At 50.7% G+C, this 17,518-nt stretch overlaps 7 protein-coding genes across 7 annotated transcripts; 5 read left to right on the top strand and 2 right to left on the bottom strand.

The window, feature by feature from the left end:
- Nucleotides 1–209: 209 nt before the first annotated feature.
- Nucleotides 210–999, top strand: pyr4 (meroterpenoid cyclase pyr4; the record flags this gene model as incomplete). Its single annotated transcript, XM_001262308.1, has 2 exons — nt 210–730; nt 795–999. 2 exons carry the CDS (start codon nt 210–212, stop codon nt 997–999), a joined length of 726 nt encoding a protein of 241 aa, XP_001262309.1.
- Nucleotides 1,000–1,431: 432 nt separating this feature from the next.
- pyr5 (FAD-dependent monooxygenase pyr5) lies at nt 1,432–3,027 on the top strand (the record flags this gene model as incomplete). The annotated part of the gene is made up of 4 exons (XM_001262307.1): nt 1,432–1,709; nt 1,763–2,031; nt 2,121–2,503; nt 2,563–3,027. The coding sequence occupies 4 exons, from the start codon at nt 1,432–1,434 to the stop codon at nt 3,025–3,027; spliced, it is 1,395 nt and encodes a 464-aa protein (XP_001262308.1).
- A 377-nt stretch (nt 3,028–3,404) lies between these two features.
- Nucleotides 3,405–4,474, top strand: pyr6 (polyprenyltransferase pyr6; the record flags this gene model as incomplete). The annotated part of the gene is made up of 3 exons (XM_001262306.1): nt 3,405–3,471; nt 3,546–3,837; nt 3,901–4,474. 3 exons carry the CDS (start codon nt 3,405–3,407, stop codon nt 4,472–4,474), a joined length of 933 nt encoding a protein of 310 aa, XP_001262307.1.
- A 343-nt stretch (nt 4,475–4,817) lies between these two features.
- pyr7 (O-acetyltransferase pyr7) lies at nt 4,818–6,347 on the bottom strand (the record flags this gene model as incomplete). The annotated part of the gene is made up of 1 exon (XM_001262305.1): nt 4,818–6,347. The coding sequence occupies one exon, from the start codon at nt 6,345–6,347 to the stop codon at nt 4,818–4,820; it is 1,530 nt and encodes a 509-aa protein (XP_001262306.1).
- A 995-nt stretch (nt 6,348–7,342) lies between these two features.
- pyr8 (acetyltransferase pyr8) lies at nt 7,343–8,702 on the top strand (the record flags this gene model as incomplete). Its single annotated transcript, XM_001262304.1, has 2 exons — nt 7,343–8,130; nt 8,201–8,702. 2 exons carry the CDS (start codon nt 7,343–7,345, stop codon nt 8,700–8,702), a joined length of 1,290 nt encoding a protein of 429 aa, XP_001262305.1.
- Nucleotides 8,703–11,042: 2,340 nt separating this feature from the next.
- NFIA_100440 (uncharacterized protein) lies at nt 11,043–12,132 on the top strand (the record flags this gene model as incomplete). Its single annotated transcript, XM_001262303.1, has 3 exons — nt 11,043–11,210; nt 11,273–11,991; nt 12,045–12,132. The coding sequence occupies 3 exons, from the start codon at nt 11,043–11,045 to the stop codon at nt 12,130–12,132; spliced, it is 975 nt and encodes a 324-aa protein (XP_001262304.1).
- A 2,092-nt stretch (nt 12,133–14,224) lies between these two features.
- Nucleotides 14,225–16,733, bottom strand: NFIA_100430 (beta-glucosidase; the record flags this gene model as incomplete). Its single annotated transcript, XM_001262302.1, has 2 exons — nt 14,225–16,509; nt 16,565–16,733. 2 exons carry the CDS (start codon nt 16,731–16,733, stop codon nt 14,225–14,227), a joined length of 2,454 nt encoding a protein of 817 aa, XP_001262303.1.
- Nucleotides 16,734–17,518: the final 785 nt, after the last annotated feature.

Here is a 17,518-nt window from a genome sequence, read left to right as displayed (position 1 = left end):
GGGTGGGGCTTCTGACCTATGTATACCGTATGTGTCCTAGTTTGGCTGGTAGACTCGAGCAGAAACCAGCCATCGAACACTGTCTAATCCCCAAATATCCTTCTGAACAGCAATCCATCGTCGTATCACCCTCCTCGCTGACCATTATCCTCCATAACTTGCTTCATTTTCTATATCGCATCCCTTTCAAAGACAAGACAGCCGCTGCCATGGACGGGTGGTCAGATATCTCATCGGCACCTCCCCAGTACAGAGAAGTTGCCTGGATAGCGAATTGGGCCCTGCTGGCCCAAGGATTGGGATGGTCTATCAACTACCTGGCCATGATATACCAATCGTACAAGGACCGCACCTACGGCATGGCCATCCTGCCACTGTGCTGCAACTTCGCCTGGGAGTTCGTCTACAGCGTCATCTACCCATCTCACAATTCCGCCGAGAGAGCCGTGCTCACCACATGGATGATTCTGAACCTCTTCCTCATGTATACGGCTATCAAGTTCGCCCCCAACGAATGGCAGCACGCCCCGCTCGTCCGGCAGTGCCTTCCATGGATCTTCCCCGTGGCGATCGCAGCCTTCACGGCGGGTCATCTAGCACTGGCCACGACGGTGGGAGTGGGCAAGGCGGCCAACTGGGGCGCCTTTCTGTGCTTTGAGCTGTTGACCTCGGGTGCAGTCTGCCAGCTCATGAGCCGGGGGTCAAGCAGGGGAGCTTCGTACACGATCTGGTATCTTCCTTTTGCCTTTCAGATCTTACGTCAGCGTGCCATTTGACTAATTGGGTTTTCAAAGGCTTTCGAGATTCCTGGGTTCGTACATTGGTGGAATCTTTCTTCATGTGCGGGAAACGCATTGGCCGCAGGAGTTCGGCTGGATCAGTCACCCTTTCGTCGCCTGGCATGGTCTCATGTGTTTCTCCCTGGATATTGCCTATGTGGTTTTTCTGTGGCGCATTCGGCGTCAGGAGCACAGAAGCCAATGGAAGAAAGCTCTATGATCGACTGAAGATTATGCACGGTGATACTACGTACATGGAACCTGGGTGCTAAATGGCGGTGAGCATACCAATCGAGATCGGCGAGGATTGAGACCGAAGAGCTGAACATGCAAGGGGTAATGTGGCTATGGAACTGACCGATCGGTCGATCCAGAATGTTCGTTACGAGCCTGGACACGTTATGCCATAATAGTTTAGCAGACGAGGAATTTTCTCTAAGAATATGAGAAAGTATAGGTGAGAGCAAGGGAGATTGCACGTGTAGCCATACTGGCAAATTCCAATGGTGCCGATCTGGCAAGTTGCTGCAGAATGTTGTGGCAGTCTTTTAAGGTACTAGCTGTAACTTTATTTTCTACATAAAAGTGCACAGGTATCAAGGTTTGTACGTTTAGTTGCTTCTATTTTCCCCCAGCACAGCCATAGAGCATCATGAGAGTCCTCATTATTGGAGGATCCATCGCCGGTCTCACACTCGCCCACTGCTTGGAAAAGGCCAAGATTGACTATGTCCTGCTGGAGAAGAAGGAGGAGATCGCCCCTCAGGAAGGAGCATCCATCGGTATCATGCCCAATGGCGGCCGAATCATGGAACAGCTTGGGTTATACCACCAGATCGAGCAGCTGATCGAGCCTTTGGCGAGGGCGCATGTAACCTACCCCGATGGCTTTCACTTTACTAGTCAGTATCCTGCACTGTTGCAGCAGCGGTCAGTCAATATGCGGCGTCCACTTCCCCCTCCAGGCTAATGCGGGGTCTTAGGTTCGGCTACCCTCTTGCATTCTTGGATCGACAGAAGTTGCTGCAGATCCTAGCGACTGGGCCGGTCCAATCCGGCCGAGTGAAACTCGGTCACCAAGTCGTGAACATCGAGAGTACTCAAGATGGAGTCACCGTGCGAACAAGCAACGGACACGTCTACCAGGGCGATCTTGTCGTCGGCGCAGATGGAGTACACAGTCGGATACGGGCAGAGATGTGGCGATTGGCCAAGGCATCACAGGGGGAGATCTTTCGGAGTGAATACAATAGTATCTACCCCACTGTGGCTTTTTCTTTGGTTTTTGGCCTATTTTTTTTGGCCATGCACTTGAAAACTAACGCACCATTTGGTTCATAGAGTTGACGATCAACTATGCCTGTATCTTTGGAATCTCATCACCAGTCGATCAACTGGAACCAGGGGAGCAAATCACCTGTTACAATGACGGGTGGAGTATCCTCAGCGTGATCGGCCAGAATGGCAGGGTCTTTTGGTTCCTCTTTATCAAACTCGAAAAGGAATCCGTCTATGATGGATCACGCAAAAATGTGCCTCGCTTCAGCCCCGCAGACGCCCGAGCCCACTGTGAGAGATTGGTGCATGAGCCAGTCTGGAATGGTGTCGAATTCGGCCATGTCTGGGCGCAATGCGAGGTCTTCCAGATGACACCTTTGGAGGAAGGTCTATTCAGCAAATGGCACTGGAGGAACATCATCTGCATTGGAGACAGCATGCACAAGGTCAGCAGCCACCTTGACTCTGATTTGCGGGATATTGACTCAGGAGACCACCCATGCAGTTCGCACCCCATATCGGACAGGGTGCCAATTGCGCCATCGAGGATGCAGCACAGCTCAGCAACAGGTTACGGACTTGGCTGTACGGCTGTGGACCCGACGATCCGCCCGCAGCTGCTGATCTGTCAGAGGTTCTGGCTGGCTTCGTCGAGGGTCGCCTCCGTCGGCTAGGCCCGGTGGCCGTCGCTGCTCGATCGGCCATGCGTCTCCACTCGCGGCAAGGGCTCAAGAATCGGATCTTGGGACGCTATCTCTTGCCCTACGCTGGAGATAAGCCGGCGGACTGGGCCTCCCGAGGCATCGCTGGTGGTATTACCTTGGAATTTGTGGAGCCACCCGAGCGGTCTGGTCCTGGCTGGATCCAGTTCAGCCAGCCACGCAAGAGGCCTACATTTTCTCTGACGGTGGCAGGTCTGTGCCTAGTGGCTATTGTGATCCGGATGCTGCATTCCACATTGGTTGTATAGTGGCATTGCCTTGTAGGATAATGGAAGCCTTGCGGTCATTTGATGACCCAGAGTCAATCGAGAGTCGAGTCGATAGATCACATTTCCTACAAGGGTTCCACAGTAAGACTATGGAACGATCCACACGACCTGCATATCTACACTTGTCTATTTTTTGTACATAATAGTAGCACTTGTAGTGGGGCTGCTGCATAAGGAGATCGAGCTGGTTGATATGAGGAAATGATCGTCTTGTATCTAGTATGGGATGCATTGCTCTATCATTTACATGTATTGCGCACATCTCAGCCATACATCTATGTCTCAACGCCTCAAGGGGTCGTGATAATAGTCCTTGACCTTGGAGACCAGACTTAGGCTTGATCATTCTTCTCATGATGGCCACCTCTCAGTCACAGCTGGTCCGCACGCTCATCGATGTCTCCCGATTTGACAAATACAACTGTTTATTTGCTATATTCCCTGGTGGTAATAAACCCCCTCAAAATAATCATACCACGCTAACCACTACGTCCCAGTCTGGTCCATCTTCCTTGCGGCAGCCTCGCGACACGCCGATGGCGTACACATTCCTTCAGACTGGGTGCTTGGCCGCGCAGGACTGGCCTTTATGTATACATATCTGTTGAGCGGCGCCGGAATGGTATGGAACGACTGGATCGACCGCGACATCGACGCCCAGGTCGCCCGCACCAAGAACCGGCCCCTCGCGTCCGGCCGGCTTTCCACGAGAGCTGCCTTCATCTGGATGCTGGTCCAGTATGCGGCCTCAGTCTGGCTTATGGACCGCATGCTGAGCGGGCGGAACGTGTAAGCCGATCCATGACAATCATACTGCCGATTTTTGAAATCATGGAAGCTCATTCTCTGTAGATGGACATTCATGCTCCCCCTCACAACCGGCATCATCCTCTATCCCTTCGGCAAGCGCCCGACAACGCGTAAACTGGGCATCTACCCCCAGTACATCCTCGGCGCCAGCAGCGCCCTCACCATCCTCCCCGCCTGGGCCTCCGTCTACGAAGACAGCGTTTCGTCACACGACCTGGTCGCGAAATGTCTCCCGCTCTGCGTCTTCCTGTTCCTGTGGACCATCTACTTCAACACCGCCTACAGCTACCAGGACATCAAGGATGACTGTAGGCTCAGCGTCAACTCCTCGTACGTCTTCGCGGGCAACTACGTGCACGGGTTGCTCCTGCTGCAAGCCGTCGCCGTGATCATGGCGATCCCGTGGATTCTGCATGAGAACGGCTCCGCTTGGCTCTGGTTCTCGTGGCTGGGGGTGTGGACGGCCTCTCTCGGCGAGCAGCTATATCTCTTTGATACGAAAGATCCGAGTAGTGGGGGCAGAGTGCACCGGCGGAATTTCGCGCTGGGGATTTGGAATGTTCTGGCTTGTTTCGTTGAGCTGTTGCTTGTGTCAGGATCTCTGGATATGTTTTAATCTGACATAAATCTCGGGAGGTTCATCATGGATGGATGTTGTAGCTCTGTTGATACAGATAAGTGCTATCTTGCGTATTTCATTATTCTCGTCTACTTCTTGTTTTATGTTGAAATGATGCAGTTAAGGTTCCTTGACCAATGATCTCAAGCCATTACAGAAACAGTAGTATCCCAGTGAGACAGCCCATATCTCATTTATTGCTTCTTGCGAATTCTTTTCTTTTCAAAACTGTAGGTTGAAGAACAATGCAGCGCAAGGATAGAAAGCTGTTCGTCTTGATTCTCCGTCCAGTGCTGGCACACTCCTATATTCAGTAGTTCAGGCATGATATGGATTATACTCATAGGTGCTCCCCAGCAGCCCAGCGAAACAAAGGATCATTTGCTACGTTAGATACATCGTCACGGTTGAGAGTCAGGTGCAAGTCCCACGGCTCCGTGCTATCTTGACGCTTTGGAAGGATAAAACACATCCCCCCCAGGACGGGTAAATGTAGTTGGAACCCTCGAGGCTGCGATCCCAGGCTCTCTCCAAAGTCCAGACCAAAGATTTCAAAATTCCTAAAGCTGCTCAAGGGGATCGGGACACCCCGGAATCCAATTTTCGCCCAGTCGGTCTGCGAGTGGAGGTGGGAAAGAACGCCTTGTATGTACTCTGCGTCAACATCGAGAAGGCTTTGTCGTATACGGGCTGCAATCCGGGTGTGCTCTTCCAGATACTCCTGGGGCAATTCTGTTGGGGGAAATGGTCCATCGACTGGGGCCGGGTCCTTCCTAGCGGGGATCGGCGTGTATGTCAGTAGCACCATGTTTCCCAGATAGTTATTGAAGGCCGGTGATTGGAAATTGGCGCGCATGTCCACTGCAATCGACAGTTCAGTAGATTGACCAGCCAATTGTCCCGCTTGCCGAAGTATCATGGCTATCAGGGCGCTCACAGTGTCGTTATTGGATAGGATCCTCGGAGTCGGCCTCCCAGCCAGCGCAGACGTTTGCCCCTGTAGCAGCGCATTGCAAGCTCCTTTTAAATACTGGACCTTGAAACCGGGAATCGTCAGTCGCCAGGTTACAAGTTCGGTAGCTCTCGCCTGCAGGAAGCCTGACCAATTCTCCGCGAGGAGTGCCGCCCAATCTCCGAGGCCGCAATAGTGCTGGCTGAAATCCGCCCTCGAGGCGCCGGAACTACATCCTGCCGCAAGACAGTCAATCTGCGATCGTAACTGCCGGTCTGGTATCACACCCGCCGAAGACGCGGCCGGATCCCTGCAGTAATCGGCTAGCAGGCCCAGGACTCGTGCAGCACCCGCGCCATCCATTGCAGCGTGGTGGAATGTCATGGCGAGAATGACCCCATCGCGCATGATATTGGCTTGGAAGCGCAGAACCGGCCTTTGTGGCAGCGAAAGATCCATGTCGATAGGCAACGGGGCGAGCTGACGCATGATCTCCTGTTCCTCGGCGCCCGTTAGGAGGCGTTTTGACTCGAGTTCCTTGATCGAGTTGGCCAGGCAATATCGTGTCTGGAGCATAGGGATCTTGAGAAGCGACTCTGGAGCGTCTGGTTCGATCTGCCAGGTATTCTTCCTCTGGCTAAATTTTGTCTGGCGAGTCACGTCTCCTGCGAGGAAGGGGTGAGCTTTCAGCAGCTGTTTGATGCCATCCTCCAGGACCCGAATACCTTCCTCGGGCTGTGCGGCATGGAAGAACAGCAAAAAGGTGACGTTTATTCCGAGAGGATTGTGGTCGAGCGAAGACAGAGCATACGGAGAGTCGTTGCTGGGGACACCTTCACATGGGCCATGAAGGCTAGCAAGTCCATCGTGTACCTGTTCATCCTGATTGACCCGAGAGTGTGTTCTCTGGGCGCTCATGATTCTCATATGTATGGGCTGAACTTATCCTACGGAGTAGGTTGTCTTTGCGTTTTAGTTCTGACTCCCCCGTTCTTGCTTGCTCTAACTTCTTGTATTTAGTTACGAACAGGCAAGTTTTTTTTAGCTTCCGCATCTTTGTTGGGTTATTTCAGTTTTCCTAATTGGAATGGATCGATCCCACGCAGATCGCAAATTCAGTGTATTTGTGACGCAACCTGCAGGAAGCTTCACATGGTTAGATCATTGGATGACTTGACCGACTTTTCAGCTGCATATTACATATACATCGAAAGAATGAGGTTGGTTAGATTTCAGTGGCCCAGCTGGTATTGATTGTGTCTCTTGACTTGACTAGTCGAAACTTTGTTATGGACGCCACATGTAGATGTTTCCACTGCGCTAAATAATCAGCTTGCAGTAGTTAGCTATTTCCAAGCGCTCATTGATCAGTTCACTGTAATGACAACCTGATCCACATCTTGCTAGCTAGATCCCCGACGGCAACCTGAATCATTTTCGCCGACTTCTCAGCTCAAAGGCCAGAAATTGGTCACACAGCTCCACCAGCATCAGCAACCCCCCTGCCATGTCTCACGCATGGTGGCCATGGCAGGTGGATTCTTAGCGCTGAGTACTATCACCGTCCCGTCCTATTAACACAGAAGCCAATCGAATTCTTGAGTCTATCCTTTAGTCTACCCTTCTTGAGATCGACACACCAAGTTCAACGAGTGGTACGTGCATTCTCTGGCTTGTGAGCTGGGTTTGAGATTGGCTGGAACTGCGAAGTTAGCCTGACGGTCCTCACTGGATCAGTCTGATTACAGCGCTGTATCTATCAATCGGGGCAAAAGAAGAACCAATGACTTGTATGCATCCACCCTTGCATTAAAACAGATACAGCAACAACAACACAAGCAATGGAATGCCAATGTATATAGCTCACCTCTTCCTGAGAGCAAGTCGTACAAGGGATTGTCTGGTTAGCAACGATGGATCTCGTGCTTTCGTCAACATTGTGGTCTATTGCCCAGGAGCTAGCACTTTATCTAGCTTTTACTGTGCCCACTGCCTTTGTCATCATAACCACTCAAAAGTCATCCTTTCTTCGACTGGCCTGGACGCCATGTCTTTTGTACATTCTGTATCGATTCTCCCTCCAGGTGCCCTCGCTGACCACGAGTCAATTCCTGAAAGGCGTGGCGGCGGGCCAAGCAACTGTGGCAGCTCTGCAATGCCTCAATCTCCTCCTCATCACAAATCTAGATGAGACTGAGCTGGTACATGCAGGATTGTGCATCCCATCTTCAGGTCTGTATTTTCGCGTTGCCTGTGCCTGGGCATTGTTAGTCAACTTCCGAGGTATCGGCACAGTCTGGGAGGTCAAGAATGTACCCCAGCACGCAGCTTACCTCCAGAAAACCAAGCAGCAAAGGCTGAGCCGGAGGCGGTACGTCCTACGGGAAAGCGCCATTATCATATGGCAGTACCTGCTGCTGGATTTAATCTACATGTCGACAAAGGACACGCCCCCGAGGGACTTGGCGCGCCTGTTCGGCCCAGGCTTGGAGTATAGGTATCTCGACGCAACGTTTGAACAGTGGTTAGGGCGTGTCTCTGTGGGGATCTTCTCCTGGCTTGTGCCGTCGCGCGTCTGCCTGAACATCATTTCCCGGATCTACTTCCTCGTCTTGGTGGTGCTGCGCATTTCTGCGCCGGAGTCTTGTCGGCCGGGCTTCGGCAGAGTGCGGGATGCTTGCACCATCCGTGGTTTCTGGGGGTAAGTGAATTTCCCGGGATGATTTCCCAGATTTCCTGGAGTTTGCAAGGCAAGCGAGTAACCCACACAGTAAATTCTGGCATCAATCCTTCCGTTGGCCTCTCACCTCGGTGGGTAGTTATGTCGCGAGAGACGTCTTGCGCCTCCCCCGCCCCTCACTTCTGGAACGCTACACCAACATCTTCTTCACCTTTTTCACATCCGGCGTGCTACACCTAGCCTGCGATGCTATCTTGGGTGTCCCACCATCTGTGTCTGGGGCCATGCCTTTCTTCTGCTTGTTTCCGCTAGCCATCATGCTCGAGGACGGGGCCCAGGAAGTTTGGCGCCGGGCGACGGGGCAGAGTCAGGGCGCGGTGCCCTTCTGGCAGAGGCTCGTGGGATTCCTTTGGGTGGGTAGCTGGATGTGTGCGACGTCGCCGTGGTACTTATACCCAGCTGCGCGACAACAGCCGGAGAAAAACTGGATGGTGCCCGTCAGTGTGGTGGAAGAGATTGGTCTGGGGGTTGCGCAGAAGGTCCTGCTGGTTTATGGGGTGGTGCTGTACTGGGCGATTGGTGGGGAGATTTAGAAGTGTCAGATCATTGATATTTGCATATATCTGCTTGGATACTTTATTCTGCGCGGTTGTGTATCGATTACCATCTGGTAACCTACGACTGATTCTAGTCGATGCCATGCTGTATGACAACTGCGATCCAGGCTCTTAAGCGAAAGAATTGTTATTTCATGGAGAATGTGAAGAGCAGGCAACAGGTTACAGATTCCATCGGGTACATAATGACTCAGTAAGATTGATGCTTGAACAAACGTCAAATTCGTTCAGTACTGTACGTTTCCCAGAGATAAATTCGTTTCGACCATGAAAACATTATTTTACTGCCCCCGAAACGCCTCCTTCAGATGCAGCAGGCTTTATTCCGACTGATGGAGCACCTGGAGGCGCCTCACACCTCGAACAATCGACTTGTGCAATGTGGGAATCAATAACACTGCTACAAGGCCGGCTGTTATGGCCGACCACTTTGAGATCAGTGCGATCGCATAGGGAAAAAATCGCAAAGGTCACTCGAAAAAGTGATTATTGGCAGCAGATATCTATACTAGCGAGACAAATCGTTCTCCGATCTCCTGCTGACCCAACAGTCTCGGAATATCAAGTTCTTGTCTCTGGTTGTTTGTCAAAACCTGCTGGCAGTTTGCTATATTTTGGAAACTGCATGTTGTAGTATTTTTTGAGGGCGTTAACCGAGTTCGTCGTATTTGCGTCGTGCTCGTTTACTCTCCGAGTCGTGTGAGATTTCCAATAGTGGCATGTCACTGTGGATAGCTTTTATGCCGTTTTCCACATTGTTACTCAACAGTAAGGTACCTGCTTTTGTTGCCAGGCTCCTTGTCAGGGAGGCTATGATTTTGCAATCCTCGTAAAATGTTAATAGTCATGGTTGGAGTATAGAGGCAGTTCTTATGTGAATTTGTCTGAAATAACTGGGTCAGAATGGTGTGTGATTGTGGCTGACTGGGCAGACCAGTCCCCAGGCAAGCTTGTGCTTCGTTTGATTGTCGTCTATTCGGTGATGCGGCTGTCAGACAAACCTTTTAGCCTCTTATATGGATGGTCATGCTTGACTAGCAGGAATGTTCAGTGCTACAATTCAGTATGCAAGAAGCGCAGGTCGACCTTTGGTGACAAACTGGACCGAGAAGCATACTGTCTAGATTGGAGTGGCTAAGGGGAAAAGCCAAGGACAGATTATTACTTTTCCAAATGCTACGAATGGAAATCAAGGACACACTGGACAAGCCACTCTGTGGACCTTCAGTTTCAATACCTATAGAGTGTACGAGAATCTAGAGTAGTCTTTTTTATCGGAAACAGGTACGAGCTCATTGCATTTTTCCGGAAGAAGGTGAAGGTTGAAGAGTGGATCTGGAAGCCAACGGTACAGTATCATGCCCAGTCCATTTCCTATCTGCTCATACAGACTCGTTTGCGAGCTTTATGACTGGCCAGGTGTTGCTGCACGATCGCGCGGATCTGCTCCTCGGTCAACTCCCCCTTGCATCGCCCCTTACTGCCTTCCACTTTCTTCAGACCCATGTACACCCTGGGCGCTTCCTCTCCATCACCATCCCCTGTCTTCACTCCTAGAACTGCCACGTCTGCTATCCTCGTCTCTTTCTCCAGCAGTAGCGCCTCAATCTCCGCCGGCGCTACTGAGTAACCTCTTACCTTGATGAGCTCCTTTGCCCGGCCCACAATGAACCAGTGGCCATCTTTCTCGTAGACGATATGTAAGGTGACCAACACACATTGCCTGTCGATAGATCACATTTTTCTGCTACTTGTACCAATACCGGAATTATGCCGTCTGGTACAAATACTCGCCAAAGTTGGCATCTTGACCTTCATTCTTCCGTATCGACTAAAGAACACCTGACATGATTTCTGGATCACAACAGTGGCGCCAGTTGAGTGTGGCTATCATTGGCGGTGGGATTGGTAAGTGTTTAACTTGCTCCCATTCTGCCTGCGCCTGATTTCTCCTCCTTCCCCCCTTGATGGACTTTATATAGTTAACTAGGGATTCCAGGGGGGCTCGCTGCCGCAACCTCTCTTCGTCGGACAGGCCACCGAGTAACAATCTACGAACGAGGAGATTACAGCGGCAGTTTGGGAGCTTCTATTAGCTGCGGTGCAAATGGAACTAAGTGGCTAAACAAGTGGAATGTCGATATCTCCCACGGGAGACCATGTAGCATTCGAAAGCTGATTCGACATGCTCTCAACAACGGAGAGATACAGGGTATCTACGATCTGTCGGGCTACGTGCGTCGTTCCGGGCTCATTATAGTTACCATCTCTCCATGCTGACGGGGCCAGGAATACTATAATTTTTTCCGAGCTGACATGCATGCAATGCTGATGAAATCAGCCACTGGACCAGGATTGGGCGAGCCCGCATCGTTGAAACGCTATCACAGCTGTAATTCGGTCGATCACGCAACTGGAACGGTCAGTTTCCAAAACGATGTGATTGTCAGGCATGACCTGGTTATTGGCGCCGATGGCGTCGGGGTAGGTCGCCGACGCCCTGCATATGGTGTATCTCACCTATTCAATAACAGCTAATTGCCTAGTCATCCGTCCGCCGAGCACTTGGGATATATCCTCAACGAAAACGAGCTACATCTACTTGCTATCATTGCGTTGTCCAGACAGCCGTTGTCCGTGGGCTTGGTCTTGCAGACATGTCCCAGAATGATGCTCTGGAGTACTGGGGCGGGCAAGGACTAGAAAAGATTGTCTTCGCTCCTTGCCGTGAGGGCGAAATCCACTCCTTTTATATATTCTTCCCTACTCCTACGAATGAGAAGGAGGAGGAGGTAGAGGAGGGTTGGGATTTTGCTGGCGACCGCAGACAGCTGCTCGCGCCGTTTCCCACACTCGATCCTGCCTTGCACGCGCTATTTAGTCACGCGGACCCAGTTGATATTCGACCTTGGCGGCTCTTCGCTCATGAACCCTACCCGTATTGGAGCAGAGGTCGTACCTGCATCCTTGGAGATGCTGCACATCCTATGCTCCCAGATCAGAGTCAGGGTGCATGCCAGGCAATTGAAGATGCCGCAGCTTTAGGCATCATCTTCGGACGCTCGTATCAGTATACGAACGACATATCTTCCGGTTTGCGGCTCTACGAGGAAGTTCGTAAACCGCGGGCGAGCAAGGTGCAAGCAGCAAGCGCCCGAGCGAGAGAGAATATTTCTGAGAGAATTGGCTTCTCTAGTCAAAAGAATAGCCCATGGTACGCAGTGGCGGAGGAGGATCAGAAACTAACTATTGAGGAGATTAACGAGTTGGTGTTTGCCTTACCTGAACTAAACAGATCATAGCTGACGGAGTACGTAGTTATGATATGCGTCAACACATCCGAAAGCAGGCCGCGCAAGAATACAGTGATCTATACCCGGGATGGCGCCTTGCTTCCACTTCCTAGCGGTCATAGTGAACTTCAAAATTCTTCTCAGATATTACAGGGTTCCGTTTTTCCGTTTCGGTAAAGGCGACCTTATCTAGGTAGATTTAGAACCCTTCCAAGTCTTCTTTGCCGTTTACGTACATGTGACCAACCAGATACGGAGAATAGACGCACAACGATATAATCGGTAGTGAACCACCAAGACCCACCAGATCCCTGGGCGTCAAAGAAACCAAAGAAAGGACAGGGGAATAACGGCAGCAGCTAGGATAGACAAGAGACTACCACCACGGACCTTGTTCTGTACCCTTGAACATAGTTGAATTAGCAGGCAGGTTGGGTCTTCATTACCCTTGACAAGCGCCATTCGCTCCCAGACTAGTCTTGGAAGCCCAGAGTGCACTACGTGCGGAAGAAGTGGCTACAGTGTTCATTCTGGAAGGAAGGGCGGCTTAAATCTTTTTTAATGACCTGCTTCCCATCATTACCAGTGATATCATGAGTGGATGTAAGACGGCAGCCTGACGACGCATCTGGCATTCACTGTGGTTATAATATGTTGCTCGGGCTGGGTCGTAGAACAGCATACAGCATTATGTGTACGATCGAGACATAAGGCTATGTGGCTTGAGAGGTATCTTAGAGGCTTCTCGTGACCAGGAATATAATTCACTTCGCTACATAATCTGCTCGTCTGTATCCTACCCCCGAATATCTGAGAATCTGGCTTACTTCACTAAGTTTCTGGAGGCTGGGGGAAGCTGTCTAGAATCACTGCTTTGCCTTTGACTATGAAACTAGCAGTGGGATATTAGTTCTCTCGTACATTAACCTCTTATGTGTACTGTCCTAGGTATAGCACTAAATCACTATTCTCTACTATATAGGCCAGCAAACCTAAAGAGATATTAATATCTACTAACCTCTTCTCACCAGGCTTGATCTGCTTTGTATAAGTGTAACCTACTAATATCTTAAGAGGATATAGCTTTAGCCTAGCATTAGTAGTCTTTAAGAACAATATCACCATTTAATCTAATGTAGTTTTCCTAGTATTAGTTACTTAGATGTGGAAGGTGTTAAACACCACCCTATTAATTAATATATTCTTAGGTAAGTCTATACTCTCTTTCTACTCCTCATACTTAAGATATCATAGTTATTATAGAGATGACTTAGAAGTATATACTTCAAGGTTGAGACTATAGCACACCTAGGGATCACACAGGCCTATATATCTAGTATAGGCAGCTCTAGGAAGGGGGCTACTAGCTACACAGTCTAAAGCACAGGGTAGATATCCTATAGATTATCTAGGTCCAGAGTGTTAAGTAGCATCACCTCATCTACTAGTGTGATTCTAAGTCTATAATAGGCCTAGAGGTGATCCTAGGTAGAGATCTACACCACTACTTAGTAGCATCAACTGCAGAGCGGCAGATGCCACTAAAGGTAGGACTAGAAGAAATCCCACAGGAGTAATTAGTGCTGGTGGACCCCACACTATGGTGTGTAGTCTGGCAGTGTGGGTGGCTGCTCAGCCCCAGGGCTCGCCATGGATGGTGATCTAGAGACTGGCGCTTTTATTATTGATTCTATTCTGCTGTTCTAGGCTAGCTAGTTCCTTTGTCAACCAGAGCAGTACATGTCAGTGGCAGCTATGGGAGGCAGGATCCATAATCCTAGATATAAAGCTACAAATACGCTATTTCACCGATTTTGAGATAACTGGAACTCATAGAAGATTCCTGCAAACCATATAACGAATAAAGCTCTAAACCAAAGAAAACTAGTTCCAGCATACCCGAATTTAGGTCTGCAATGAGACCCTATTTTACGTGAGGCATAGGTGGCGTTAGAGTAACCAACACAGAAACACTGCAGTAGTAGGGGACCCGGTTAATCAAGGCAGAAGAATAACATAGATCGAATTAGTAGGAAAAAGCGCACGGTGCTTGCAATTCAGAATAAATTATCCTTTAGCATTGGGACACTGCAACATTCCCAGACTCCGAGGCATGGAACTGGACCCATATTGCAGGCTACGGATTGCAGTGATATCATGCTACTACAATTGTCCATTTGCCTGGTGATATTCTTTCCATATCCCTCATGTGGAGTCAGTGACAGGGGTAATCCTGATCATTTCCCTCAGATCCCTACTGCTGAAACCCACCCTGATAACAAACTCGCCCTCGGGTATCAGCCACTGTTGCGACACGACATCCCAGTAGCTCAGATCTCTCCGCATTAGCTGGAAGCTCACAGCCCGAGACTCGCCGGGTTTCAGTGGCACCTTGTCAAACCCTCGGAGCTGCTTAGGCGGGGTTCCTGCTGGGGTATTGTCTGGGAAGGTAACATAGAGCTGAGGAACAGCTTTTCCCTTCACGTCTCCAGAATTCGTTACTACAACGGACACGTTGTAGACGTTCTCCCACAGGGCCGGATTGCCTCCGGGCTGGATGGGTAGCTGCTCGGGGACAGAAGAGATGGACTTGACCAGAGGTTCCGCGTTGATGTCAGAAAGGTTGAAGGTCGTGTATGACAGGCCGAACCCGAATTCATAGAGGACGGAGATGTTGTGGGCATCGAAGTATCTGTAGTCAATCTCGAGCTTTTCGTCGAACCACGCCTGCCAATCTTCTTTCCCGGTTGTCGCGATCTCCGTTGTTGGAGGCGCATTGTAATCGCTTCCGTTTCTAGCAATCGTGTACGGCAATCGGCCGGAGGGGTTAACGTCGCCGTAAAGTACATCGACGATGGAGTTGCCTGATTCCTGTCCTGGGTAATGAGCCGCAAGGATGGCAGTGACGTTAGGGTGATCGGCAAAGGGGAGTTCGTTGATGCCGGAGGAGTGAGTGATCACAATTGTATTGTTACACTTCCTGGCGACGGAGAAGACAACGTTGTTTCCATCATAGTCCACGCTGAGGTGCTCGCGATCCTCGCCCTCTTCGGCCCAAGTCTTCAAGAAGACAAGACAGGCGTCTGGCGGCGTGGGCACCCAGAGGGTCGTCACGTCGGTTGTTGCAACTTCAGTATTGTTCAACCAGTACTGAACCAAGGTGTTGGCCCGTTTGGCGCGGGATTTGATGGCCTCCAGTGAGGAGACCACGTATGTGAAGCGACCAGTTCCTGACCCACCACCGGCAGCAAGGGTGCCGAATTCAAAATTCGCTTTATTGACTGCGCCCATAGTGGGTTCACCAGCATCATTGCCGAAGATAGCAAGTGCCTTGGGAGACTTCAACGGGAGGGCGTTGTTTTCATTCTTCAGTAAGATAGTGGCCTCGGCTCCGTGCCGACGGATGAGCTTGGCATGGTCGCCACGGACATCACGGCTACGCTCTCCTGTCAGGTTAAACTCGCGAAGCCATGTAGACCTGGGAGAGAAGGTGTTGAGGTCGGCGGAAGACGGGTCAACAGAAGGGAAGTCCTGATCCTGGCCGAGCCAGTAGTACGGTGTCATTATGCGCACGATCATATCATCCACGCGAGCCTCATCAACGGTTCCATTTTTGACAGCTTGGGTGACGTTGCCCCCAAAGAAAGAACCCGCCTCAGGGATTGTTCCGTATGGACCAAGACCCCCTGGCATGTTCATATCGAGACCTGCCTCAATAGAGGCCACGCCCGAATGCGTTCCTCCCCAGTCGGACATGACATAGCCCTGGAATCCAAGCTCCTCTTTGAGCAGGCCATTGAGAACCTTGGAGTTTTGACAGGCATAAGAACCATTGAGACGCTGGTAGGAGCACATGAAGGATGCTGCCTTGGCGTGGGCAGCATTGGCAAACGGCCAGAGGTATAGTTCATGCATGGTGCGATCATCGATATTGGAGGATAGGGCTTCCTGTAAGACATCCGTGACCGTCCCATTGGGATCAAACGTTGGATTCCGTTGTGTCTCTTGTTCGTTGCCGATGAAATGTTTGGGGGTGGCCTGGACACCTGCATCGTGGTAGCCCTGAACTGACAGTTCCATGGCAATACCGGTCAGGTACGGATCGGCTGCAAAGCCTTCCCAATTTCTTCCTCCGTATGCGGACCGTCCGAGAGGGCCGGCGACGGGTGATAGGGCGATATGCGCGCCCTTGGCCCGGAATTCCTGACCCATAGCAAAGGCTCGTTCATACAGGATATCCCTGTCCCATGTCGACGCCGCTGTCACACCCGCAGAGAATACACTGGCATAATCCGCGACACGAATTGCCATAGGACCGTCTTGCAAACAAAGGCCGTTGAACCCAAGGCGTGGAATTGCCACTATATTGCCCACACAAGGCCCAGGTTGTCCGGTCACCATGTCGGCCTTCTCTTCCAGCGTCAATAGAGAAACGAACTCTCGGGCCTTGGCGTAAGCTGCATGCCATTCCCCTAGCCCGGTAGAATTGGCTGTTCTAGGCGTCAGTAACTCTCATGCAAGATTTACGACGGATCAGAAACGTACGTGAGGGAAGGACTGCGGGTGAATGCCCATACTGCCCAAAAATCGTTGTATTGCGAGGCTGAACATAATTGAAAGCATCTTCGTTTCTAGAAGATCCCTCGTACTGCTGGCTGTTGGCAACAGTAGCCGCCAGCAGGCCCGAGAAGATCAGATGGGCAATGCTTGCCATCTCTGCAACAAAATTTGGCTTGAGCCTGAAGAACTGGTCTGCAGGAGTTGTGCCGAGAGTCGGAGTTCAGCCATCCTATTTATAATCGGGCGAAAATACGGGGATTTCTTCTATCGCGCTCGAGTCACTCTCCTTCTGATACTATAAAGTAGGCTTTTATGCACCCCACAGACCTTCTCCGCATCTCCAGTCCCCGCATTTTCTTGGCTGCCGGCTAAACTCCGGCATGATGACGAACCTGGTAGGTAAAGCGTCAGCTGGCCGCCTTCGGCTTTGCCCGTGGGGGTCTTCTCGGTAAGAATGACCCGAAGATACTCCGGAGACGCAAGTTAGGAAACGAGTCATGACGGACAGAAAGTCAACCAAATTCCCTGAAGAGACAGCCCGCAGCTTCTACTGCTTGAACTACAGAGAAGCAGAGCAGACACGATTGGGGAATTAGGGTATCTTGGATCTGTCGTCTGTTCTTCCTTACTCTCACGACACCTCTTGCATCCTTCCAGACCTAAGCAACTGCAATAGTATCAAGTAAATTTCTTCACATCCAAACTCCCCTCGGAATATACCAAGTGGAGTGGATCACGCTTGGCGTTTCCTCTACCGGGCTGGTGTAAGCCCTCCTCAACCTTAACAGTAGCCAGCCATATATACCTTCTCGCCTAAATACCCTCACCGGGAATACTTCAGAATACTCTGTCCAAAGGTGACAGTGATTTTGCAACCACACTCACAGCAAACTTAACCCACGCAAGGGCCAGTGTAAAGTTTGCCGGCCCACAGTTCAA

Source organism: Aspergillus fischeri, genomic scaffold, assembly GCF_000149645.3.
Source record: "Aspergillus fischeri NRRL 181 1099437636262 genomic scaffold, whole genome shotgun sequence".
Taxonomy (NCBI): domain Eukaryota; kingdom Fungi; phylum Ascomycota; class Eurotiomycetes; order Eurotiales; family Aspergillaceae; genus Aspergillus; species Aspergillus fischeri.
The sequence above is the reverse complement of the archived record's forward strand: the minus strand, read 5'-3'. Positions and strand labels throughout refer to the sequence as shown.